At 40.1% G+C, this 26,802-nt stretch overlaps 2 protein-coding genes across 5 annotated transcripts; one reads left to right on the top strand and one right to left on the bottom strand.

The window, feature by feature from the left end:
- Positions 1–757: 757 nt before the first annotated feature.
- Positions 758–21,067, top strand: tkta (transketolase a). Its single transcript, XM_088636940.1, has 14 exons — positions 758–1,114; positions 4,636–4,753; positions 6,220–6,333; positions 6,895–6,992; positions 11,968–12,159; positions 12,916–13,034; positions 13,942–14,138; positions 14,636–14,800; positions 16,128–16,284; positions 17,145–17,275; positions 17,715–17,798; positions 18,037–18,130; positions 19,543–19,665; positions 20,780–21,067. Exons 1-14 carry the CDS (start codon positions 1,008–1,010, stop codon positions 20,965–20,967), a joined length of 1,887 nt encoding a protein of 628 aa, XP_088493066.1. The 5' UTR covers positions 758–1,007; the 3' UTR covers positions 20,968–21,067.
- A 1,350-nt stretch (positions 21,068–22,417) lies between these two features.
- On the bottom strand, positions 22,418–25,423 carry LOC148662136 (uncharacterized). 4 transcript variants are annotated; one of them, XM_088636942.1, is made up of 9 exons: positions 25,317–25,423; positions 24,807–24,846; positions 24,495–24,566; positions 24,200–24,268; positions 23,606–23,656; positions 23,448–23,510; positions 22,907–22,982; positions 22,793–22,829; positions 22,438–22,545 (listed from the first exon to the last, which is right to left on the bottom strand). In XM_088636942.1, the coding sequence occupies exons 1-8, from the start codon at positions 25,323–25,325 to the stop codon at positions 22,796–22,798; spliced, it is 414 nt and encodes a 137-aa protein (XP_088493068.1). In that variant the 5' UTR covers positions 25,326–25,423; the 3' UTR covers positions 22,438–22,545; positions 22,793–22,795. The 4 variants fall into 4 exon arrangements, with proteins under 4 accessions (XP_088493070.1, XP_088493071.1, XP_088493068.1 ...); XM_088636944.1 differs by lacking the exon at positions 22,907–22,982 and having other exon boundaries at positions 22,418–22,545; XM_088636943.1 differs by lacking the exon at positions 23,606–23,656.
- Between the last annotated feature and the right edge of the window lie 1,379 nt (positions 25,424–26,802).

The following is a 26,802-nucleotide window of genomic DNA, read 5'->3' as shown; positions in this document are numbered from 1 at the left end:
CAACCCGATAACATCCTACATCTTAATGTGAAATTGTGCTCCCGGGAAGAAAACTGATTAATCAGTCGTGAATAACCTGGTCTATAGCTTTTTGTTCTGACATTCAGCTAAGGAATTTAACAACTGAGGATATATCAGTAAAGCAATTGGTGGCGAATTACGGTATCCTACTCCCCTGTAATTCTGCATTTTCTTACCCTCTTTACCTATAGTATACTGTATGTAACTTCGAACCTGCTGAAGCGTTATTCAGTCTCTCAATGTGAGGCGAGACATCAAAAAGGCGAAATGGTCTACAACAGATTTTTTTTCAGCTCTTTGTAGAGTTATAAGATTCAAACATTATACAGACTTTTCCTTTGCTAAATTAAAAAAAAATTATGAACTAATAAAGTATAAACTTTATAAAAAAATATTTTTGATGCCTTAACCACATGAATATCAGCCTGAAAGTTTCAAAGAGCGGTTCGCCGTCGGCCACATTAACCCCTCACAGTAAAACACCGTAAATGAAATGGGCGAGGTATGGAAAGCAATAATTTCAGATTAGGGTAGAATTGCGAAGAAGTTCTTTCCTTTCTAATTCGTGTTCTTGGGGGGTTTAACCTCGCAAATCTTGTCATCTGTACATTGGAAATCGAGCAACAACAACAAAAAAAAGCCCTTTTAAAACAGGGTCTGTTGACTGGGAAAGACAGTGCCCCCAGATGTTATGCCTAGATTATACAGTCCGTCAGCTCCTCCCCTGTCCGCCAGTGTATTAGTAGGGCATTGCTGTGCGCTGCCTGTGCTCACTGCAGTCAGAGAGGGTGTGTTGGTTGCCTCTATTTTGGAAACTCCATTGCCCTACAGTACATAACACCCGCCTGCGCTCATTCTCGACCTCTCTCAGACACAAACCGTGGCTTCTTATTACCACTGAGTTTCTGCGTCAAAGCGATTTCCCGGTTGCTCTGTGATTCTGTCTCCAGTTTCCTCAGCTGTAGCGCCTCTGACAGCGTCTCTTCATGGAGGATTATCATAAACCCGACCAGCAGACCCTGCAGACTCTGAGGAACATCGCCAACCGGCTGAGGATCAACTCCATCAAGGCGACCACTGCAGCTGGCAGCGGGTAAGATGTCAAAACCAGGTGCATTCTCTAATCAGGAATACTCTTATTTTTATTAGCAAACCCGTCCCTGTACAGTACATCAGCGGCCGGTGCGACCTCACGTCGCTGTTTTATTAATGCAATCCTAGAAGACATGTTTGTTTTTTAAAGAGAGGGCCTTATGTTTCCACAGTCGGTATGTTACAGTAACCAGTTTATTGTACAATTGAAGCACACGCGTATGTTAAAATATCCACCAGATTTTGTTTTTTACAAAAACGAAAGCGGGTTTTATAGCCCACTGTAAACATCCTCGTATTTATGCTAAAGGTTTATGTGCAGAATAAAATTACTCAACTAATGCGGTAAATAGGCCCAGCATTTTTGTTTCTGTAGAATTCAATTGCCTGACTAATCTGGAGTCAAAGGGTGTACAGTAAGACATCTTCATGCATTTTCTTTACGTATCAGGTGTACTGTAGTGTATTCATTTGTGACTGCAGTAGGTTACAAAGTGACCGTTGAAGTTGTGCGTTAGCGCCCGTGTTTCCAGCGGTTTGATCAGCGCAGCTGACCTGGACTTGTTCCAGTCTCGGCGTTGGAGCAGACTGTCCCATGTTTAATTTGTATCAGAATCTGATGGAGTGCCATAATGAGCAACCAATCGCTTTCGGAGTTTTTGTTTACGAGGGCGTTAGTGAAAATGTCACGCCCTCTATACTGTACGTCTGTAGAGTAGACATGTAAAATCACGTTGTAATGAACAGCCAAAAATGGGAAACATTTTTATTGTATGTCACTATGAGCTTTGTAATAACCCTTTTTTTTTACAGATGTGATGATGGATTGATTGCATAAATAGCAGATTGATTAAATGTAATCCAAAATTACAGTACATTTACACGTCAAACAATCTAGTACAAGTAGTGGTACCATTAGTACTGTAGTTAACTGTGTAGACATAAATATGAATACTTATGTATCAAAAGCTGGGGAAATTAATTTTATTTAACTTTTCAAATTTAACACAAAGTAAGATTACGTTAAATAGTAAAATGACTGAATGAATATGTCTTAACACATACAGTATTGCATAGCACCTCCTATTGTCTATTGGAAAAGTTCTTCAATGCGCAAAAAATCTATTTTCTTGCATAGTTTATTAATTATTATAATTAGTGTAGTTTTAACAGTATTTTCCCCTGAGTTTAAAATCATTCAAGACTCTAGATTGCAGTGCCAATAATTATTTTGAATAATTTCTTCTGAACTTTTGAATAATAATTTCCTTGGTAACTTGAAAAAATAATGCCTTTATTGTTCTTAGCTGAACAGTACTGTATATGTTTTTTTTTAAACCAGACATTTAACATGGACAATGTTAAAACGTTAGTGGAGCCAATTTCCAATAAATTGTTTGTAAATGTTTCAGTTTTAAATATGAAGTGCTAGGATAAAGTGTTGTCGCTGTAATAAAATGTCAGAATGACTAGGTTAATTTGAAGCGCTGTCGGATTTGGTCTTTTGTTTTAAAAAGCATTTACCATTCTTTGAAGTTTTAAAAATGTCCGTTAATGGAAGATCCAAAAAAGTATTCGTAATAATTCAGATCCTTGCAATAGGAAGTAAAGCTCGGCACAGAGAATTCCTTTGTGACATTCTTCAGAATTCTTTTGAAAATTAAATTCATTTTTGTGATGTTTTTCTCAGGGTTTTTCCTGCAGGTAAGTAGGTATTTTATCCTGAAAAGTTTTGAGTGTGGATTGAGTTCTCCAATGAAAAAGAAAATTAAGGACAAAGATTTTCAATTGATATTAGGCAGATGTATCTTAGATTTGGAGAAGTATTATTGCAAAATACTTTATTCAGAGTATTTAAAATGTAATTTTACTAATTTTCACCATGCTGTTAATGACATCAACATGGTTCCTGTTGCAGGTTTATATTAAAATATTTCCAGAAGGTTCTACAAGTTCCTGGAAACATGGTGAAGTATTCATCTTTTGACACAGCCTGCAATGTAACAAAACATTTAAAGTAGCATGAAACGTTTGGAGGAAATGTTTGACCATTAACCTGCTAATGAATGGTGTGAAGGTTGTACTAATTTAGATGTCTTTTCCACTTTACCCAAAGAAATATTTAACACGCATGAAGATTGGATGTTCTTCAGGAGAGAAAGGTGTTTGGTGGTTTTGCACTGTCTCACCACAAACTGATTTGAAGATGAAGAAAAACGTTAGTTGCAATATGACACTTCTTGCAGCAGACACTGTACATGCAGAAGAGGATAAGTCTGCAATTTATTTTTAGTCATACCTGCCTTTCATTTCTCAGTGTTCTCTGTGGCCTCTAGTAGGATTCAGACAAAGTCATACAATATACAGTACCTTAACACCACAGGGATCATTTACCTCATTGAAAGAGAATTACTGGTAAGAAAACTGGGGATTTATAGTACATCAGATGCATTTAATTAACTGAGTGTTTCATAAGAATGTTTACTGCAAAGGCTAGGATATGTACAGTGAAATGAAAGACAAACAGCATAAAGGTTACATAAAGATGGACTCAATCAATCTGCAGATGTTTTTAAATTTCCTTTTAGAAGATTACAGGGGGACATCGAGTCCATATGGGATGTATACTTCAGTGGGGTGCTGGCCATTCTGGACAATATAGTCATATGTAGCATCATTGTATTGGCGGAGCAGGTTTTTTTAGGACAGTCATAGGCTTGGTTGTAGTAAAATGATGAGATACAGAAGTTATCAATAAAGTTCACAGGAACTTTGTTGCGAAGATCAGCACATTCCCAAAGGATCTCGGAACTACAGTAAGTCAGGGAGTGGAGAAGGAAATCTCAGAGCCAAGCCAAGTAAATTTCTCAAACACGTAATAGCCAGAATGCTTCTAAAAGATTCAGGATTAAAATAGTTCCACCAAGAAGGGAGAAATTGTAAATAAATTGCATTGTAAATAAATTAAGATGAAATAAAGCTCCTTGAATTATTTAGAATTGAGAGGGTATTGAAGAGTGTTATCAATGAGGATGAATAATAATATCAGCTCCTTGAGAATAAAAAGATACTTGACTTTTGCTTGTTCTTAGTTGGAACTACAGTACATGAATTGAAATTTCGTAAAACAGCCATCCACACTTAGTTCGCACTGAAATAGTCCCAGCTGGCACGTGTGAACTGAACAGTAATGGGTTTTGTACTTACTGTAGGAAGGACTTATATTCAAATAATTTGCACACTTTGGTTTAGATGGTTTCCTTGAAGAAGACAGGAAGACCAAAACAACAAAAAAAATCCAATTCTAATCTACTGGAAGTATTGCAGTCTTTGTTTTATGTACTGTATGTGGAATCTGTCTTCAGAAACCTTTGCATTGTTTTTATTGTAGAGCATACTGGAAATATGCCAAAGTCCTATCACCATTAATAACTGAAGAGGTTTCTTTTTTCTTCTTAATGCCTGAACTTACTAGAGAGCTCAGTCGCTTCTAATCCGGTTGCTGTTATGTTTGGCTTTCAGCCATCCTTCATCATGTTGCAGCGCGGCCGAGATCATGTCCGTGCTCTTTTTCCACACAATGAAGTACAAGCCCGAAGACCCAAGGAATCCCAACAATGACCGCTTTGTGCTTTCCAAGGTGAGGTAGCTGTAAAACTGTAACTGTAAAACACTAGGCCTTAAAGAGATGGTTCCTTGTCTTTTACATCCTGGGAACTCCCTTGTCAGAAAGTCTTCTTCTACAAGGATACCCTCCTCTGTTGTAATTTATATATCTATTAATCAATTGTAATTATAAATCAGCTGCGATATTGTTTATAACATAATTGTAGTTGTCTGTAAGTGTGAGGATCTATTATACGCTGTATTGTGATAGTAGCCCATTCTATACTACAGCGTAGTCATAAGTTAACTAATGATAGAAGTCTAATTTACTGTATTGCTTTTCTAATTCAATAGTAATGGAGTGGTAATTCAGTAGTAATAGAGTAGTAATAGATTAATAGTAAACTGTTGTATACCAGAATGCATTGTAGTAACTAAATAATGACCTTAGTCTATCCTTCACAAAGTCTTGGAGCTGTAGGACCATTTTAGCACATTTCATTCAGCACAGAACTGCTCCAATTATGTTTACCTGAAAACCCAAATACAACTATATAACTTGAATCTCATAGTAAAATATACCCCTAGGGAGAGTTATGTGTTGAATTTGGTGCAGTGGGTATTGGGGCACTATTATTAGGTAAGAGGGATGTCTGTGAGGATTAGCTGTCTCAAGCAGTTAGATCTGGTCATGTACAGTATGTGATTGTGGTCTTGTGGTTACACTAACATAGCACTTTAGAGTTGACAGAATGGCTCTCTTGAAGTAATCTTATTTTGAGAAAGGCTCTTTGTTGGTATTACTGTAAAGGATCTTACCTCAGACATTGATTGGTTTTATCCCTAAAATAAGATTAAAAATTGTACATTACTTGCAGTAAATCTAAGAAATAAATTGTTACTTATGAAGACAGAATTACCTTTTCCATTACATCTTACCATGAACGTAAACACTTCAGTTTATTTGTGTATAAAATATATTATATGTGTCCTAATATGTAACAGCTTTTTTATTAATGTAATAAAGAATTTCTCATCTTTGGAGCATTTTTGTCTGAACACACAATGCAGATAAGATTTCACTTAATACACATGAAAGATCAAAAGAAATCATCTCAGTTATTAGCATGAAATCTAAATGTCATCAGCACAGCAGTGAAACCCAAGTCCATATGGGGTGAAAATATCTGACCAAGACACGGCATCTCAGTGCTAAATAGCTGAGGTCCCAGCACAGAACCCTGTGGAACACCCTGAGTAACTGGTGCAGCATAGGTTTTAAACAGCCTTCATTTCTGAATTTGCTCCTGGTACAGTAGTCAAAAATGGGCAAAGCTAATGAGATATTATAAACTTGGCTTTAGTTTTCGACTTTCAGCAGCTTTCCAGCTCCTACCTTAGTATCTTGATATATCTGTCGTTTCTTTGTAACAGACGGGTTTTGTTGGCAGAACACGTGTGCATTGCGGTTTAGAACCGGTGTGGTGGTGAATTTTGTAGGGTCACGCAGCTCCAGTGCTGTATGCAGTGTGGGCTGAGGCAGGCTACCTCAAGGAAAGCGAGCTGCTGAACCTGCGGAAAATCGACTCCGTTCTGGAAGGACACCCTGTTCCGGTAAGTGTCTGACAAGAGCACTGAGAATCGGATGACATTAGCAATCCACTCGCAGGCCTTGCGGCTTTGGGTTTAAATATGATTCAGTCCCCTTTGATGATTGAATGGACAGTGCAGGATGCCAAAAGAAACTCATTCTACTGTATTTCCTACAGTATAATGAACTTTGTTGCTTTTGGGTAGACAGGAGCTGTACTTTACGCATTCAGGAGCTGTAAGAATAAGCACATGAGCTAAGGTGATGTTGGCTCTCAGAAAGCCTAAAGACAGCTATGCCATCTGTAATCACAGTACAGGAAAAAGTGCTCTTCTGCAATAAAAATAATGAATGGGTCGTTGTTTCCCTTCATGAAAAATAGCAAAAATTACAAAATAATATTTTTGATTATAAAAAGGGCAGAAGGCCACTAAAGGGAAACAGACTTATACTATTTTACCACCAGTATTACGTTATGTGCGCCATTCAGTTTGTTTTCCTTATTTCCTGTTCTGTCCGGTTCGAATAGATGATAAATGAATTAAGGAAAAGGGATTAGGTTTTAAATGCGCTTGTCATTTCAGAAGCAGCAGTTTGTGGATGTAGCTACAGGATCCTTAGGGCAGGGGCTGGGAGCAGCCTGTGGCATGGCCTACACTGGCAAATACTTTGATAAGGCAAGGTAAGAACACGCTCCCTCCTTTATGACCCATTGCAAAATAAACCCTGATGAACCTTTGCAAAAGGCAGTTGTGCACGAAGGTTAGGGGTATCTTTGCATTCCAGAGCTGCACATATGGACTAGTATGAAAACAGTAAGTGGGTGTGACATTTGACATTTTGCTTTAACAGATAAATAGATTCACATTGACAGTAATCACTGATCTTTCCAGCGAGGGCTGGAAGGAAGCCAGATTTATGCTAAGTGCAATTGGATTTCTCCTCTTTGTCCCCTCTGGGACAGCGATCAAGTTCCTTTCTGACAAGAAAGGTGAGAATTTTATAAAGGTATTTTGGAAGGCAAGACAGAAATACTGTATTAAGAAATGAAAGCTGAAGAAGAGAGGGAGGATTTGCTAACATAAAAGACTTAAATCAGTTTTCAAGATCTTCAGAAGGGTTTTTGTATGATTGGATTAATTTTATGACAAATTCAAAACTTTAGGATGAGTTATTATGTTTGGGCGGTAGAGTTTCTAATTCAGCTGGTCACTGAATTCTCATGCACCAGTAAACCTTTTCTGGAACAACCATTATCCCTGTTGTGTGTTATTCCATCCATGTAATTGAAAAGAATGAAGACATCACATTTTCTGAATTTTGTTTAATAATGAACTACAATCTCATGGTGCTGTAAACCAATTATTTTTATTTTTTAAAAATTTGTTATTGATTCTGTTACTCCAGAAGATGAACTTCGCTAGTGGGGTTTAATTATAGTTAAGTAAAATCAGAAGGTAACACGGTGCCCGAGTCTTTAAGATGCACCTATTGCAACAGCTAAGGTAATTAATCATTTCTTTAATGACAGAGAGGCTGATTTTGTGACCTTTGCTAAACAAGCTGTCCTTTATAGATTGATTTTAGTTTGAAGATGATGACTCTTAGCTTAGCTCAAGAAAGATGTTTGATTTTAGTACATAAAAAAATGGATGTGGGCATCCTGCCCTTAACTAATTGGATTCCCTCAGCCCACTAGTGTAAGCAGAATGCGCATATGAACCTTCTTTTTGCAAGAGCAGAGCTCTGGAAGTGAGCTTAGGCAGCAGCACTGGCCAGCTGACTTCTTGCTCAGCTAAAGACAGCCTGTTCCATTGTGAGACTGTTCTAGCAGTGGAGCTGTAAGCTAACCTTATCGTGACACACCGAAACCTTGTCAGCACTAATAAGTCAAAGACCGATGAGGATCAAACGAGTTAAGGTGATGTTGATCCTCCAAAGACCCAAACACAGCTGAAGAGTTCTGGAGCTCACTGAACTGTGACATTGTTCGGTTAACCGTTCTGTCCTCGGTGCGGTCCACCTGTCTTTCTTTTTCCCTGCCTTCACACGTTCAAATATTCAAACCTGATGTGGTGAAAAACATTTAATTAACAGATTTTTGACACACCCAAATAAAATCTGATATACAGTATGTCTTTTGATCATTCCATATTGGGCTTTAACAGTTTTACCCATATCAGTTCTACGTCTATCGTGAAGCAAATCTAAGTAGGAACACCTAAATGTATTGCATTGTTTAACTAAATAATATGATTTTACAATTATATTATAATATTTATAATATACAGGTAATTGTATCATTAAGAATGGATTTTAGCTGCAGGTCTAGGCATGATGTTGTTGAAGGATATTCCTATAAAGGTAGTTGAAGCTTTGTCCAAAGTAGCCTGCCTAGTCTCTTAATGCCCTGAAGGCTTGCTAAACAATAAATCCACCAGTGGTATCTGAGTATTTAGCTGTAAGCCAATATAATCCAGGCTGAGATTCTTTCCTTCTGTCCCTTATAAAGGCTTCTGCTTTGGTATTGGTGATTCTTTGATCTTTTAGGATATGCGGGCTAACTACTGACCTCATAACCCATTGCGTGATAATAATGACTTTAGCCATGAACACATGGTATGCTGAAACATGGTTATTGAAAAAACAAGTGTATGGTACACATTAAAAACAATGAGCACTGTGAAATTGCTGAAATTGCAAATTCGAAATTCTTTTCTCAGATAGATCTCCACTAAAAACAGATCAATGGATGGACTTTCCTTTGGGGACATAAACTCTAATAAAAGAGAAGAGAATGCATTTACAAGGCCTTGAGGGTGGTCTTTTTAGGACAACACAGCAACACACAGATGTTAAGTATAATAAAAGCCTGTAATGTTAGCTGAAATTTTGTGTAGGAAAATTTTAAAAAGTGCAATGAGTAAACTGTTTATGAGATATAGATATTCCAACAGTCAGTAGCTGACCAGTGATCGAGGTTTTAAAGTTGTACATCAGAACTGAATCTACACCACCACTCTGTAAGTGAAAAGGTGTCCTATTGTATAATGTCAAAAATGTATTTGTGCAGAATGGGCTAGTGTTCATCTTACACAACAAAAGAAATCCATCTTTGGGACAGGGCCGAATTGATCACAGCACTGGTTTTAAAAGCGTGTGTACAGTGTCTTGCGAAAGTATTCGGCCCCCTTGAACTTTTCAACCTTTTGCCACATTTCAGGCTTCAAACATAAAGATATAAATTTTTTATTTTATGTGAAGAATCACCAACAAGTGGGACACAATTGTGAAGTGGAACGAAATCTATTGGATTTTTGAAACTTTTTTAACTAATAAAAAAATGAAAAGTGGGGCGTGCAAAATTATTCGGCCCCCTTGCGTTAATACTTTGTAGAGCCACCTTTTGCTGCGATTACAGCTGCAAGTCGCTTGGGGTATGTCTCTATCAGTTTTGCACATCGAGAGACTGAAATTCTTGCCCATTCTTCCTTGCAAAACAGCTCGAGCTCAGTGAGGTTGGATGGAGAGCGTTTGTGAACAGCAGTTTTCAGCTCTTTCCACAGATTCTCGATTGGATTCAGGTCTGGACTTTGACTTGGCCATTCAAACACCTGGATACGTTTATTTGTGAACCATTCCTTTGTAGATTTTGCTGTATGTTTGGGATCATTGTCTTGTTGGAAGATAAATATCCGTCCCAGTTTCAGGTCTTTTGCAGACTCCAACAGGTTTTCATCCAGAATGGTCCTGTATTTGGCTGCATCCATCTTCCCCTCAATTTTAACCATCTTCCCTGTCCCTGCTGAAGAAAAGCAGGCCCAAACCATGATGCTGCCACCACCATGTTTGACAGTGGGGATGGTGTGTTGAGGGTGATGAGCTGTGTTGCTTTTACGCCAAACATATCGTTTTGCATTGTGGCCAAAAAGTTCGATTTTGGTTTCATCTGACCAGAGCACCTTCTTCCACATGTTTGGGGTGTCTCCCAGGTGGCTTGTGGCAAACTTTAGACGAGACTTTTTATGGATATCTTTGAGAAATGGCTTTCTTCTTGCCACTCTTCCATAAAGGCCAGATTTGTGCAGTGTAAGACTGATTGTTGTCCTATGGACAGACTCTCCCACCTCAGCTGTAGTTCTCTGCAGTTCATCCAGAGTGATCATGGGCCTCTTGGCTGCATCTCTGATCAGTCTTCTCCTTGTCTGAGCTGAAAGTTTAGAGGGACGGCCAGGTCTTGGTAGATTTGCAGTGGTCTGATACTCCTTCCATTTCAAGATGATCGCTTGCACAGTGCTCCTTGGGATGTTTGAAGCTTGGGAAATCTTTTTATATCCAAATCCGGCTTTAAACTTCTCCACAACAGTATTACGGACCTGCCTGGTGTGTTCCTTGGTCTTCATGATGCTCTCTGCACTTTCAACAGAACCTTGAGACTATCACAGAGCAGGTGCATTTATACAGAGACTTGATTACACACAGGTGGATTCTATTTATCACCATCAGTCATTTAGGACAACATTGGATCATTCAGAGATCCTCGCTGAACTTCTGGAGTGAGTTTGCTGCACTGAAAGTAAAGGGGCCGAATAATTTTGCACGCCCCACTTTTCATTTTTTTATTAGTTAAAAAAGTTTCAAAAATCCAATAGATTTCGTTCCACTTCACAATTGTGTCCCACTTGTTGGTGATTCTTCACATAAAATAAAAAATTTATATCTTTATGTTTGAAGCCTGAAATGTGGCAAAAGGTTGAAAAGTTCAAGGGGGCCGAATACTTTCGCAAGGCACTGTATATTGAAAGATATGTTAGCGTTACTCCTCTGCTTCAGTTTTACCCTGTCAAAACAGGCCATTGTGCTGACAGCTAGCTTATGTGGGTGTGTCACTTCATCTGTGATTAACCAAAAGTAAAGATGGGAAAGAGAATTAGACGAGGTGCCCCAGGACTAGCTGTGGAATTCTTTTCTCCCCTCGGAGCTGGAATGCATGTAGTAATGCACGTTGTCTTGGTCAGTCTTCTCGCTTTAATGAAGATGTGTCCACTTGACTAGAAAGCTGTCAGGGTCCATTATCTTTGACTTGGCGTGATCAAATGGTAGCCTGTGAGACTCTTCAGTCAAGCAGTCAGTAAAATCAACTTACCGCCTGTGCACAGCAGATTTTGTTTTTGCTTCAGGCTGAGGAAGGGAGGATAAGGCTGGGCCAAGTGAAAAACTATTTTTCATTATATTTATTGAAGGACTCTACGATTTTGTATGACTCACCTCTATCCGTATCTGCATGACTGCCATTCTGCCTCTGGACCGAATCTAACAGATCTTCTCCTGCAGCAGACACACAGTTTCCGATCAAATCTGGATTCAGCTAGAGGCTAGCTCAGAATACTCGTCGGAAAATGCTTTAGTGAATTTCATTTTTTTGAATCTTCTACGTTTACCTTCAGTCCTGAAGTGTAAGACTTGGGCACATCAGCATGCATTAAGGCACAATTCTTTCTACCTTCACCAGCTGTGATGCTGTGCCCTGGGCAAAACTGGATACCAGACATTTATCGGGGGGATATGACAGCGTTCCTTCAAAGGAATAAGCGGCCTGTGTCTCTTGCAGACGACGATGGTCATTTTTCCTCTCTCCCGTCTTCTCGCCTTCCCAGTTACCGTGTGTACTGCCTGCTGGGCGACGGGGAGCTCTCGGAGGGAGCTGTGTGGGAGGCCATGGCCTTCGCCTCATTCTACCAGCTTGATAACCTGGTGGCCATTCTGGATATCAACCGTCTGGGCCAGAGCGACCCCACCCCTCTGCAGCACCAGGTGGAAAAATACCAAAGACGCTGCGAAGCTTTTGGGTGGGTTTGCAAGGCTGAGATCCGCTCATGATGGCTGCTCAGGGAGTTGCTAATCACCTTCATGGATCTGTCTACTTCTGTCCTGTGTGCAAAGACCAGATTATTCATGTACACCTTCAGTGTAAGTGAGACACATCTACACATATTGAGACACAATTATCCATTCCCTCATAGATACCTAAATAGAAAGCTATTAGACAACTGACTAGGCAGGATAAACTGTGTTCACATCCAAAAACTGAAAAATGCACATTGTAGTCTAGTAAGTGTTTTACAGGTAACACATAAGCGTATATATTTATAAACTATTGGAAACTTCTTTAGTTTGGTTCATAAGTATGCAGGTCATCGTGGAGCACAAGAGTAAAGTTCTTTTAATCCGAGATTATGTCAAACTATTTATAAATGCACTTGTTATTTAAACAAAATGTTGTTCTGCGGTCTACCCAAAAACAAACATTCCAGAAGACATGATGTGGGAATAGACATGTGATGGCTGTGGTTTGGCGGGTGATAGAGAATAAAACTCTAAAAAAATGCAGACCAAAATAAGACACAACGTACCTCCATTCATTTCATTCACGCATGACTATTTTATGCAGCATTTGGCAGAATATCTGCTTTTCCCTGTCTAGGTCTTCAGTGGACTTCCCATTTGTAAACACTCGCTTCAGCAGGAATTCGGGAGATTTAGCAACACTCCGGGAATATTTGCAGCACAGTGCAGATCTCTGTTAATTCTGTTGGTTTTTCCAGCTGGAATGCCATTGTGGTGGATGGGCACAGTGTGGAGGAGCTCTGCAAAGTGTTCTGCCAAGCCAAGCATCAGCCCACTGCCATTATTGCAAAAACGATCAAAGGGAAAGGAATCCCAGGTACAGTATTCATGACTGGTTCATGAATGAGAGCACATCTACAAGTTCATCGCCTTATTATAGAGCAGCCCAATTCCACATTATAGCTCCCTGGTGTACTTCTTGTTTTAGCAGGGGATACTGCTTGACAGGGACTGCTCCAGTTTTACTGATTAACATTCAGTTTAGTGGTAATTAGATTCCTCTTAGTATGTAAGGACTCTTACCAAAATGTAGACAAATGTTGTGATGATGAAGTGGAGAAACAGGCATCTCATTTTGAACATTTTGCTTTAGCATTTTTCATGAAGCCCATGCTCCCAGCATGCTGAGATGAACCTCCTTTTTGCTAGAGCAGAGCTCTGGAAGTGAGCTTAGGCAGCAGCACTGGCCAGCTGACTTCTTGCTCAGCTAAAGACAGCCTGTTCCACTGTGAGACTGTTCTAGCAGTGGAGCTGTACGCTAGCCTTATCGTGACACACAGAAACCTTGTCAGCACTAATAAGTCAAAGACCGATGAGGATTAAACGAGTTAAGGTGATGTTGATCCTCCAAAAACCGAAAGACAGCTGAAGAATTCTGGAGCTCACTGAACTGTGACATTGCTCAGTTAACTGTTCTGTCCTCAGTACGGTCCGCCTGTCTTTCTTTTTCCCTGCCTTCACACATTAAAATATTCAAACCTGATGTGGTGAAAAACATTTAATGAACAGATTTTTAATACACCCAAATAATGTCATATAATTATAATTTTTCACACATGAAGCCCGTTCGACCCACGCAGATATTTTACTGTCTTGAGGGGGAAATGCTTGACTGCTGCTGGTGAGCCAGGAGAACCTGTGCTGGATGAACTCTGTCTTGCGTTGTCTCTTCAGCAGGGGGCCTGAGAGACTCATTCGTTCTGTGTCCTGTATTGTCGCTCCAGTGGCAGAAGACAAGCTGGGCTGGCACGGCAAGCCTTTGCCCAAGGACGTGGCTGACGCCGTGCTGAAGGAGCTGCACAGCCGAATCCTCAACAATAACAAGAGGCTGTGCCCAGCGCTGCCCATCGACGACGCCCCGTCTGTCAACATCAGGAACATCAGGATGCCCAGCCCTCCGAGCTACAAGCCTGGAGAGAAGGTACTACACCCTTCCAAACTCCTTCCAGAATGGTGCAGCAGCGTAGAGCGCTGACGGGGAGTCTGGCCTTGGAACTGGAGGTTGTGGGTTCAAATTCCAGGTGATTGTGGCTCTACCTTTGAGCAAGGCACCTCACCTACATCATTCCAGTACAAAACCCAGCTGTTTAAATGGGTATAAACGTAAGTCGCTTTGGATAAAAGTGTTGGTCGAATAAAATTCTTAATAAAATGTAACTGAAGTTTAAACTTTGACCGTAATGCACACGAAGCAGGCTCCACAACCGAAACGTTGTGTTCCTTTTCTTCTCTTTTCAGCATGGAATAAACCTCTACTTGTTCCTTTGCAGTCTGCGCATGCTGACGCAGCTACCTAATGTACATACAGGAGTATTGCAGAATGGAAGCTTAAGAAATCTTCCTGGTGGCCTAGATGAATAGCCACTGCTTACTCCATGATCTGCAAAGCATCTCTCCTATTCTTTGTCATCCTCACAGATTGCCACGCGGAAAGCGTATGGAGTTGCCTTGGCGAAGCTCGGCCGGTCCAGCGATCGAGTGATCGCTCTAGATGGGGACACCAAGAACTCCACCTTTTCAGAAATCTTCAAGAACGAGCACCCCAGCCGCTACATTGAGTGTTACATCGCAGAGCAGAACATGGTAGGCTTCCGTTTTTGTTATTGTTGTGTGGTGAGTAAGCATGGGAATTCTGTATTTATGGAAAAGATGTATTTTAGAGCCCTTGATTCTACAAAGCACACAGTATTCTGAAAGGATTTCTTAGAAACTATATTAGCAGTAATAAACTTTTCTAGACCTGGCTTAGGAAGGCATAAAATGAGCTGAGATTAGTGTGCCAATACTGTTCTTAAAATACTAAAATGTAACATGCATTTAACATACACCGTATTAGTTTCCTCTTCACATTTCTGTGTAGTTCAACATGTTTAGAAAGTGCAATGAAGTTTGGTTGTACTGTATTTCCATTATAATCTTTTCCATCTGTCGGCCTATGTGTCATTTACTGTTCAGATTATTTACTGTACATTTAGAGAAATATGGGTCACACTTTCCAGTCTACTCTGTTAATCGTTGCAATTCTTGAAACGTTAATGCAGGAAATGCATTGGTATCCCTGCACTTTTGTGAAGACACATACACAACAAACTTATTTGAAATTATTATAGTTAAATACTATATTTCTCTGGCTGACATCAAAGGACAATGTAGGTCTAGAAGGATCAAGAACAATAACATGGGTTGTTCTCTTAATATTATTTAATATTCTCTTCTGAAGAACTGTATTCGCTATATATCATTTCTCTTGGTTTTCTGTTGTCTTGGTCACCAATCATTCACCATCTTTTTTGTTTTAGCTGCAGCTCAGTGAGGAGTCATTTTCCAGTTTAACACAAATAGTTTATCAGCATTTAAATATGAGTGAAATATGTTTTTTTCATTATAATATGTACGACTAATTGGTCTGTTCACTTAGCTGCATTACAAAACATGGGTAAAGACGCTTTATTGTTGTATATTTGAGACGTACACCAGTGCAATAAAGTTCTGCTTACTTGGTTGGTATTTTTTACCGTAGACCTGAATTAAGGTTGCCTAAGAGTCAACATTTCCTCAAAGCTGGGACTGTAGTTGCTCCCAGCTGCTGTATTCCACATGTTCTCATCCTGGAGGAAATAATGCAGATTGGGGGATTTTTAAAAACTGCAATAACAGGAACTGAATAAATCTGGTCTTCATTGAAAATGGGAGGGGGTGCAGTTGGTATTGAAGGGAGAAAAAAGAAATTTGGACAGGACTTTAAAGCGTAAAAGAGGAAGAATGCCGGACTGCAAAGAAAAAAGCTGTTCTAAATAGTCCACCCGACCGAGCTGGTGTCTCTTTGTTTCTGATCCCCCTGCCTTCTGTTCTGAGATTTCCTCCCTGGGCTGCGCAGGAGGCTGACTCACTTGTCCCTCTGCCACCCCAGGTTGGCGTCGCGGTTGGCTGTGCTGCCCGGGACAGGACTGTGGCCTTCGCAAGCACCTTTGCCACCTTCTTCACTCGCGCCTACGACCAAATCCGCATGGCGGCTATATCCGAGAGCAACATCAACCTGGTCGGCTCCCACTGCGGCATCTCCATCGGTCAGTGCCTGCCTGCTGTCGGGTTCCCCTCCTGAAGCAGGGCAGTTCCTATTGACTATTTTGCAGTTGACATAAACGGTTTTGCTCACAAAGCAGGGTCCTCAACGATTCGGTTTTCCTTTTCATGATAAAAATCGTAAGTCATACATGCTTGGGAGGTTATGGACCTTAAAGTACTAAATATACTGACGTATGGGGTTCAGTTCATTTGAGGAATTTGATTTTATCTTTTCGTTGAAAACGTTTGTACGTGACTGGGGCTAAGCGACAAATGAAAATGGATTGATGTTTGTTTGCCTTTTTATTAAAGCAGGTTAGTTTGTTTTGTGCTGGTAGCCTGTGCTTCTCAAAGGCTAAGAGCCAAAAAGCTGCACAGCCAATCCTTCAGTAGTAACAAGAGGCTGTAGCAGCGCTGCCCATTGACGATGCCCCATCTGTCTCTGTCATGAGTGTTAGCATGTCCAGGCCTCCCAGCCTGGAGAGAAAGCTTTGAGAGCTCAGTTTCAAGCAGGAAAAAAATGTCCTAGAATGACTTTGCTGACGTTTACGTTACGCAACTGTTTTTTAAGTTATCTATTTGCTGTTGTCCTTGTTTTTCTCCTAATTCTTTCATTTCTTATGGTTTGTTTCCCCACTTATTTCCTTGCGATGCCCCTGTTAGAATTCAACCCCCCCCCTCTCGCTTTTCCCGTCTCATCGAAGTTCTCTTGTGGCGGCGGGGTTTCGTTTTCCGTTAAACAGGTACACTGCACGCCATGCTGCCTGCCTGTCTCCCTGCCTGCCTACCTGCCTGCTAGTTCTCTTGGTTTCGAAAGGCCTCTGCGCCGCGGCCTTTGACCTCTGTGCGCTCCCTCTTCCAGGTGAGGACGGGCCCTCGCAGATGGGATTGGAAGACCTGGCTATGTTCAGAGCCATTCCCACGGCAACCGTTTTCTACCCATGTGACGGCGTGTCCACCGAAAAAGCAGTGGAACTGGCGGCGAACACGAAGGTAACCCTTCTTTATACAGTAGTTTGTTACCGATCCATTTTCTGACCGCTTCCTCCAGTTCAGGGTCGTTCAGGGGGGAAGCTGGAGGCTATCCTGGCAAGCAACAGCCTGGATGGGACGCCAGTCCATTGCAGTATTTTTGTTATTAGAAATTTGGCCAAAACAATTTACATAGGGCCGCTAGCTGAGAGGAGTACTTTGCTCAAGGTTACCTGTGATTTGCGCTGCCTTCCATTTTTCATTAAAAAAAAGCTGCCTTGCCTGTACGTCTCTAGTTTGACCCTGGATCACGTCTCTAGTCAGGATTCTCGAGGCGGTGGTGCACAGTAGGCAGTGTGCCATCGGTGTAGAGTTTAGGGGCACTGGTTGGCATCTGGGCTTTGGGCAAATCGGCGATCGCGCACTTTCATTTCTTGAACTGTGTTTTGGTTTGTTACAGGGCATCTGCTTTATAAGAACTAGTCGTCCAGAAAATACCGTCATTTATAACAACAATGAGGACTTTCGTGTTGGACAGGCTAAGGTATGTGTGCGTCATTTTAAACATAACGGGGATTTGTTTTTAAATCCCATTAGATTTCATTTTGTACAACATTTAACAAAAACCCTGTGTCCTTGAGAAACAGTAAAACAGACCCTGAATTAATGTACGGGTAGGTTAGACAGCACATTTCCATTGACCTATTTTTTTACATTGCATTTGGTAACTGTGAGACGGTCAGGGTAGAGCCAACGTTTCAGACATCTTGTTCTCCCCCCAGGTTGTGTATCAAAGCAAGGATGACCATGTCACTGTGATCGGAGCTGGAGTGACTCTACACGAGGCGCTGTCTGCAGCCGAGCAGCTCAAGAAAGGTAAGCAGTGCAGAGCTGTGAATCAGCACACGCGTGACACTGCACAGGCAACGGAGCAGCACTCTCAGTGTCTGATACCGCTGTTTCATACTGCATGTTTCCCCATTTTCCTCTCCACATTATCTAGTTTCCAGAATGATATCCACTCAATAAAAAATTAAATACATATATGGCAACTGTTTATCATGCCTGAAGAGTTGGGATTTAAGAGACTATAGATTAATGTGGTATGCAAGAATTACTTAGAGGAGGCAGGTTGAAGTCACTCTTAAAAACCCATTGTGAATGTTGTACAATGGTGAGCACTTCTGTGGCATACGTTCCCTATCTTTATTCTCAGCATTCTTTATCCGGTGTTTTAGTCCTATCTAAGCACTGAATTAAATAATTGAACCTTTAAAAGACCAAACTATAGGTGTAATTTGAATTCTTGAATTGTGTTCGGTTTATAAACTATAGGAGGTTGCCTTTTGCCTGTTGTGTCTCATGAGTAGCTTTTCCAAATCTTTGAGTAGAAAAAAAAAACTTGCAAAAGGCTCTAACCAAGCAACCTTTTTTGGTTTCAAGTAGGGATTTGTTGAAGTTAAAGGTTCAGCTGTATTGAAAACCAGCAGGCATGGCAGTCCCTAGGACTGGGCATGCTGTCCACCATAAAACTTCCTTCTGTGTGCCCAAGGATTGCTCCTTGATTTACCTGTGGGCTATGATCTGAAGTCGAAACAATGATGCTCACTTTCATTTAAAACGTTACTACCCTGTGTTTTTAGGATTTGATAGATCTTTGGCACATTTCCTTTTAACACTCAAAATAACCACAAAACCGCAGAGCAAACGTTGCATGTTAACTTAAACCAAGCCACACTGCCACTAAGTGAGCGACTCATAGTACGCAGTAGCCTTGACACTCATTTCTCTCATCACTAGAGAGCGAGCCTCAGTTTGTTTTTCACATAGTCACTATTCTGCCATGTGGAATTCTTAGGATTTCTTATGGGATCCGGTTTTATATGTACAGTTTGTTTCTTTTTCCTTTGTCCCTGGATATTTTAACAACAGAATCTTAGCCAAGTGTTCAAAGTCAGGGTTTAAAATGGCAACAACGCTAAATTGCCCCTGTGAAGTCAAAGTCAAGGTTAAATACTCTTCAATGTCTTTTAATGAGCTAATTGGCATACATTCTGGTCATCTGTTATAATTAGACCATTCTCCTTCTACTTATCCTAAAACTCGACTTGCAAACTTGTCCTTTGCTGAAGGTCACAGTGTGCCTTTGGAATTTCTGTTTTAATTGGTATCATACCAATGCCCAGACACGCTGTATTTCAGCATTATTCTGGATGTGTACTGGCACATTCACAGCTGCATAGCCACAGCCTTTGTTTCCTGTTTAAAATACAGTTCTTGTCCTGCAGAGAGGATCAACATCAGAGTGATCGATCCTTTTACTATTAAACCTTTGGATGCAAAAACCATTCTTGAACACGGAAAGGCCACTAGGGGTCGTATTCTCACTGTGGAAGACCATTACTATGAAGGTAAGACTGAACAAATAGGAGCCCACAAAGAGAATGGTTGAAATTGCTGAAATGCCATAAAACAGTTGTTCATCAATACATTTCTGAGATAATAGGGAAGTTCCTGTGATCTATGAAACTAAACAAGAGCCTTGTATTTAAAATGGAATTTGTTTAGAGTACATTGAATTAAGTTGTGTTTTATTACATTTGTGATACATTCTTCTTTGTTTCCTAAATAAGAAGGCTGTAGTTTTTTTTTTTGCATAAACAGAACACAGCAACTAAACATAGCCATTTGCTTTGCTTATAAATATTTGTAACTTCCACAAATGCAACAAATTGGTGGGATTATGTTTACAATCAGACTTCCTGGTCTGATTGAAATAAAAACAGCTGAACATTCTGTAGAGTTCTTGGAGATTGTAAACTATGAATCTTGAATGTCTGTATATTTCTGTGCACGTTAGTACAGTGCTGTGATATTTTTCTGAATACAGCTGCACGTTAAGCAATAGTTACTATCTGCCATCAAGATTTTTCATTGTTATTGTGGCCTCTGGGCTTCCTATGACCTAGATAAAAGAGCAGGAACTTGCTGTGTTGGACATTGCTTATTTGACTGCTGATGTTGAGCCAAGCTCACAGCTGTCCAAGAACAACAAAGAGACCCAAAGATCAACCTACTGTAGATGCCAGCACTCAGAAATAGAGGAAAAAGTTTGTGTTGCATGCAGCATTACCAATGTGGTTTATATGGATCCCAGCTTGCCTGAATTGATACTCTTATCCAGTGATCTGCAGGTTAAGGCAAAACTGACTTTCCAAATCTAATCAGTAAGGGACTTAAATTCAGATACCTGTGCTGTGGTGGCCTGCGGGCAGCTACCTAGCGCAGTAAGACAGGGATGACCCCAGATCAAATCTCTCCTGCACTCAGTGGCCGAGACTTGTTACATGGTAAAAGGATCTGGCTAGTGTCTCAGATGAACAGGAACTTGTCGTGCAGTTTAAGAAGCTGAAGTGAAAATGAACTGAACAGCGATCAGACAAGCTGTATTGAGCCTGCTTCTAAAAATGGTTCCTTTTTTTTGGGGGGGGGGGTTTGTGGGGTTGGTGTAATTGATCTTCCCAGGTGGCATCGGAGAAGCAGTGGCTGCTGCTGTGGCAGGAGAGCCAGGGGTCGCGGTGCACCGCCTGGCTGTGTCCCACGTCCCGCGGAGCGGCAAGCCAGCGGAGCTGCTCAAGATATTCGGCATCGACAAGGATGCCATCGTACAGGCGGTCAAGAAAATGCTAAGCGGCTCCACCAATGCAAAGTAGCTGTGCAGAGGCCCGTCGGCACCGTGTCTCCCCGTAAAGCACTTGAAGACCGACACACTGAGAGTTTCTCTAAATAAACTGGCCACTGAAATCTGGCAAATCTGGGCTGCTTGTGATTATCTTCCCCCCCCCCCCCTTCCCCATCGAGCAATACAGTTTGTCCGCACCCCGTGAAGATGAAAACAAAACCTGTCCCTTTTTCACAAATCAGACACCCACCTGGCACCCTAGTCGAGTGGCCGTACACTAAGGTGTCTAACTAATTTATCTGGCTGACGCCTTTATCCCAGGTGACTTTTGTGCCCATATACACAGCTGGATGCTTTACCAGAACTGTTCAGGTGAGGTGCTCTGCTCAAGTGTGTGACGGCCGTGTCTCGCCTGAGATTGGAACCACAACCTTCCAGTCGCAAGTCTAGGACCGTAAATTTGTAAAAGTGATTTAGAAATACTACATATACTGTACTTACTGTACCAACAGTGCTTGGCATGAACCCACTAATTCAGGTGCTGCCGTATTTGGCAGGATTTGAACCTGTGCAGCTGTGCAGGGAGGTTTCCAGTCAATGGCCAGTCCATTATTTCACAACTTAAGCGCATCTTCAAGGTCATCGCTAGCAATAAAGTTAAATATATGTAATATAAAGCAATGGACCTTTAAAGGAAAATGCCAATTAAAGCTTGCGTCATAAATGAAATGATATGTGATGTTACACGTTGTGTTGTAATGTTTAAATGCGAATATGCCTCAGTTTAATTAGTCCTCTTGTTTTGAGTCACGTTTTAATACTCTTAGAAGGTGTGCAAGTGTGCTTTTCACATCCACTCCCCTGTAAAGCAAATGGGAGCTTTCAGCGTGTTTTATGTCCTATGTCCTCTATGGGCATTTGCTCTGTGCGGTGCTTGAGATGTACAGTAGCCGTTAAAGCCAAATGATGAACAATTGTAGATTTTTAAGAGCCGAAACACCGCTAGTCAGCGCTAGAGGGCCTCGATGAGCCAGGATTTCGGCTCGACTCTCGCCTCTTTGACAATGAAGATCATTGCCGGTAGCTGCTCCCACTCAGACGAGCAGCGATATAAGACACCCATGCGGGTTTCTCTTTGTTCGTTCCAGACTCTCGTTTACGGTTCTCCAGTCAAGGTGCGAGGTTTTGATTTTTTCCCCCTCCCTATACCCAATTAAACATCGGATTATATCCGCCCCTCAAGCCTCACAAGCCCGCATTGGAGAAAAAAAATATTTTCCTCACAGCCGCCTGACAGCGGTACTCGATCCCTGTCGGAAAGGCGCTGACTCGAACCCGCAGCTCCTCCCGAAACCCAAGACTGTTGCAGGCGGGCTTGCAGTTAAAAATAGCTGCCAGTTTGAACTATGAAAAGAGATCTTCAGGGCAGGGTTTGCAAAAGAGGCTGTAGGCAAAAATGAATAAAACTATATAGACGGATTAATGTATAAATCGAGTTTTATTGCACTTAAATTTTAGCCTGTACGGTCCTTCATTAAATGTTTTAATTTAATGCTTGTAAATGGTTTAATTCTGTGTAAAGTAGCGTCGTGTTCAGATCTTGAAGAATCTGAAAAAAAAAGCAGAACAATGGAAAGGATTGACGATGAGCTCTCATGGTGTGATTTAGAGATACACTACGAACAATATCACAAAAGCAGGAGGTTCAGTCATACCAGCACCGAGAATCCTTTCTTGTTTCATGGAATGTTTCTAAGACGTGCATATTTCTTGTTAGGTGTCATTCTACAATAACAACTTACTGGATCTTTATATTTCATATATAACATCTTAATTTTTTTAACGAGAACTCATACCTTTTACCATTGAGAATGTCTTGACTGTCTCTGTTCCCTGTGAAAAAAGAGAGGGTTTTTTGGCAACCAAAAAGTACACCAAGCGTTCGGCATGATGTAAGACGAGTGTCTTACCACAGAGATTTGTATTTCCTTATGGCACCTCTCACAGCAAATGTGGTGATACCCCACCCATATGACAGTGTGTAAACTGCACATAAAAAGCCACCATTACTCAAAATGAATCTGGAACAGTGCCATTCTAAAAACGTCCTTTTTCCACTGGTAAACCAGTAAACCTATTTTTCAGAAAGCAGAATTATCATTACGATTTATGTTGGCTAGTTTAGACATGGGTTTGTGAATAGCAGCAGAAAATATGGATGTCCTGCTGTCCTTCAGTTGTTAAAACCATGCACAAGTAATGCTTTCTGGCCCAAGTTTCATTTATATTATGTTACAGTATATTGATAATTCCTTGAATTTATTTAGCTGTTTTCATCCTGAAGGCTCCCAAAGTATTTAAGTGTTTTAGAAGGGTCCAACACTCACTTGGACAGTGCTCAGCAGTCATTCTGTGCCCATCCTTTTAATATTTTCCTCCACCTCCTTCTTGAAAGCAAGATTTAATTCTGCTTCTTTAAAAGCACACATTGAAATAGAGAAAATCACCTACCATAATCAATGTCACTCCAAATAAATGCCACAGCAAGTGCAACACAGAAGCCCAAGTATGAGTCTGCAAAGCAAAGGCACAGAAACGTCATTTGCAAAACTAAGATGCATATGGGACAAAAACATATAATAATTCAGAAACAAGACATTTCCTCTCACCTCTTCCATCATACGGTTTTCCTTTGCATTTTTTAGTGTGGGCTGGCAAATCTACAACACCAAAAAAGAACTGAATTTACAAGCTCCTTTTTGTGGTAACCTACCTATAGTTCTTAAGGTGCATATGAAAAACTTCAGGAAAATCTGACTTTCTGCAACAAACACCACTGAACTAAATAATCATTTTTAGTAAAATATTTATATAACCCTCTACACACAATTAGTATATTTATACAATGCAGCTAAACACAACCCCAAGTAAAAGGGCTGACTCCTATAGTCAATTAACTAACTTACTGTAAGAGCATTTGAAGTACTTCCTGATATTTTATCTTTGTAACATGCAAGGGTTCACCCCATATGCCCGTTGTGAATTCCAGACCTGGTACTTGATTCTGTGTTGTGTGGGTTTTTACCCAAGGGCAAGCAGTCAGTGAGTATTGGCTCTGTAGCTTTGCGATTACTGGGTGAGGTGAGGTTTCTCTCACTTATACAAGTGAGGCTTCTCTGCTTGAAAATGAAGGCAAACGCAAAACTAACTGATGTTTCTAGGGGAGGGCAGTGATATAGTGATGTGAACAAAAATCCACTTACCAAAGAACACACCGACAATTTCAAAAACAACTGTGAAAAACACAGCCATCCCCAAAGGTGCAGTGATCGCTGTGAAAGATGAACAAGATGTTGCCAATTCTTAGAATAAGGCACACTTTGTATACAGCAGTTAGAAAATAAAGGGTTCACAACTAGAATAATTCTACATGTAATACCAAGATCCCTAGATTCAGAAGTAATTCATTTAAATGCTACGTTATAAACAGTAAATAATTTATAGTGCAGAAACACTTCACCCGATTATAGAACAACACTGTGCAGCAAGACTACTTACAATAAAAAGGCCTGTAGAATATTAGTGCAACTCCCAGGCCGAAGCATATTGCAAAGAAATGATAGAACTTATCTGGAAGACAAAAGATAAAAGAATAAACTGTGGGTGTTTTGCAAAGCAAGTGCAGAAAGTAAAACTTAATTCTGTGAGAATATTTTAATAGGAGAATCATAATGGTGTAGCAGTATGTGTTCCATTAGCAAATTAACTGTTATTGGAATTGTCTCTAGGAAGTTTACCAGTCTTGAGCACTTAAATGTATTTTTTGAAATTAAAAAATACTGTTGTATTAGTTATGAAAAATCCACTTACAATGGTTATATAATCTGATGATGTCCTTTGTCATCAGACCCTAGAGAAAATATTTTCAGTTTACATCAGTGCCAATGTCCTTATTATTTCTGGCAACTGCTCGAATGATCTTACAGCCACTGTACTGTACTGAATGTCCCTTTGGGCTACTTGTCACTAAAAGCCATTTGGATAATCAAAATGTTTTGATCATTCCTGTATTACCTGTTTAAATGAAAACAGCAATATGGGCTGTTCAGTTTTTCGGTGTTTAAAAACGTCATACACAAGAACTTCTTTTTGTCCTTGACTCTCTAATTAACATCTTGGAAACACGACTGAAGAGTGGAAAAAGGTAAGTAGTAGTAATTTATGTCAGTTGTGAATAACTAAACTTGATCAAAAACCCACTTTTAACAGTTAAATTGTGTCTGATTAATATGCTATCTGACAACCATTCCTAAGCGACAAAAAAATAAAAGGCTTGGGATGTTAACATACGTTAAATTCAATTATAAAAAATTGTCTTACCTTATTCATGTTTTTGCAATACAAAACTCTTCAGCAGATAAAATGAAAATGAAACTACAGTGCTTTTATGACACTTCTTTGCTTGAGATCAAGCAAGTTATTTGTCCTTTATATCCGACTGAACTAATCATGCAGGAAAGTCCCTCAAATATAAAAAGTTTCACTTTTGCTAATATGTTGTGAATGGTTAAAAACACAACATGTTGGTTGCAAAACAAAATTAATTTTGATCAAATTAATTTTGGAGTTTGAGAAAAACATGGCTTTTGCTATGCCTATTTGCTGTTTCTGATCGATCCTGTAGAAATGACACAGGACTTGTAGATTTAATATTAAGAAACCAATTATTTGTTTGATTTTGTGTTTGATTTATTTGTGTTGAAACCTAGCTCCTTTTCCATGAAAGTTTACCTGAAAAGCAGACTTTTGTTGTTTTTTTTGCAGAAAAGCAAATATCACATTGTGCAATCTCAACACAGGGTGAGATTTTGTAATCATATTTTGTATTTGTTCAATCTATAATCCTATATAAAATATATTAAGATGAAAAAACTCATATTCACATATATTATATTATATATTATATTTTATATATATTAAGTTATTCTACTCCAACATTTGGGATTTTCTTTTACTTATTTTGCATTATGAAATACAATAGTGAATAGTCAATATGAAACAGTTCAAATGAATCCTCTCATTAAGTCAATTGAGAGTTCAATTGTGTAACAGACCTGAGCTGGAATGAAGATCAGCAGGTATTCAGCTTGATATGGATAAGTAAGGAATTTCTCTGTGACTTCAAAAACCAGTAATGCAGTACATCCAAGTAATATATTTGGGATTTTATATTAATTATTATCTAATACAAAGAGACAAAGGACACTTCACTTCTCAGGAAGCCTTCATAATTGAACAGATGTGGATGCATGCATTTGTATGTTTTTACTGTAACCTGTCTTTGTCACTGCTCTACGTCATTGAAGGCTAACCCCACCCATTTGCCTTCAAAACATCGTACGTGTACAAAAAGGTGCCATGCGGACCCCATATGATAGCACTCCTAGTGGAACACGACATCGTTGAGTGTCGCCATGTGGATATTCACAAAGGAATTCATTCAACCACAGATTATACATCACACAACAGCAAAAGAACCTTTGAGGAAAACTCACAGCTTAACACGTAAACATGGTAGTCTTTTGCTCATGGGCGCAGGTGATGGGAGTCTAAAGTGGACAGCTCTTCAAAAGGGTCTCAACCCCCCACTACCACACACACTGAATGACCTCAGTCCTGTATTTGCTAAGGGAGGCTGTGCTGAACTCCTTTTTAGCCTCTGGCCCCCATATCTCTAGCCCACCATGTGCTGCTTTTATAACGTTTATATCGCATCTATGGAATCTGAATTGTAACCCATCCTGTCGTTTGAAGTGGATGATACACATTTTAGGGACGGCTGTTATCAGATAGTATGTGCAATGAT

The sequence above is a fragment of the Lepisosteus platostomus genome, chromosome 6, assembly GCF_059453375.1.
Source record: "Lepisosteus platostomus isolate fLepPlt1 chromosome 6, fLepPlt1.hap1, whole genome shotgun sequence".
Classification (NCBI taxonomy): Eukaryota; Metazoa; Chordata; class Actinopteri; order Semionotiformes; family Lepisosteidae; genus Lepisosteus; species Lepisosteus platostomus.
This window is presented reverse-complemented; position numbering and strand designations above follow the sequence as displayed.

Bases quoted from the DNA above. Each gene is read 5' to 3' on its own strand.
- tkta (XM_088636940.1), top strand. From the start codon at position 1,008: ATGGAGGATTATCATAAACCCGACCAGCAGACCCTGCAGACTCTGAGG. The intron at 13,035-13,941 runs GTACAGTATTCA...TTGTCGCTCCAG, and splicing joins CAAAGGGAAAGGAATCCCAG to TGGCAGAAGACAAGCTGGGC. The intron at 18,131-19,542 runs GTAAGCAGTGCA...CTTGTCCTGCAG, and splicing joins AGCCGAGCAGCTCAAGAAAG to AGAGGATCAACATCAGAGTG.
- LOC148662136 (XM_088636942.1), bottom strand. The intron at 23,511-23,605 runs GTGAGAGGAAAT...TTTGCTTTGCAG, and splicing joins AAAACCGTATGATGGAAGAG to ACTCATACTTGGGCTTCTGT. The intron at 22,830-22,906 runs GTAAGACACTCG...CTTTTTTCACAG, and splicing joins AGGAAATACAAATCTCTGTG to GGAACAGAGACAGTCAAGAC.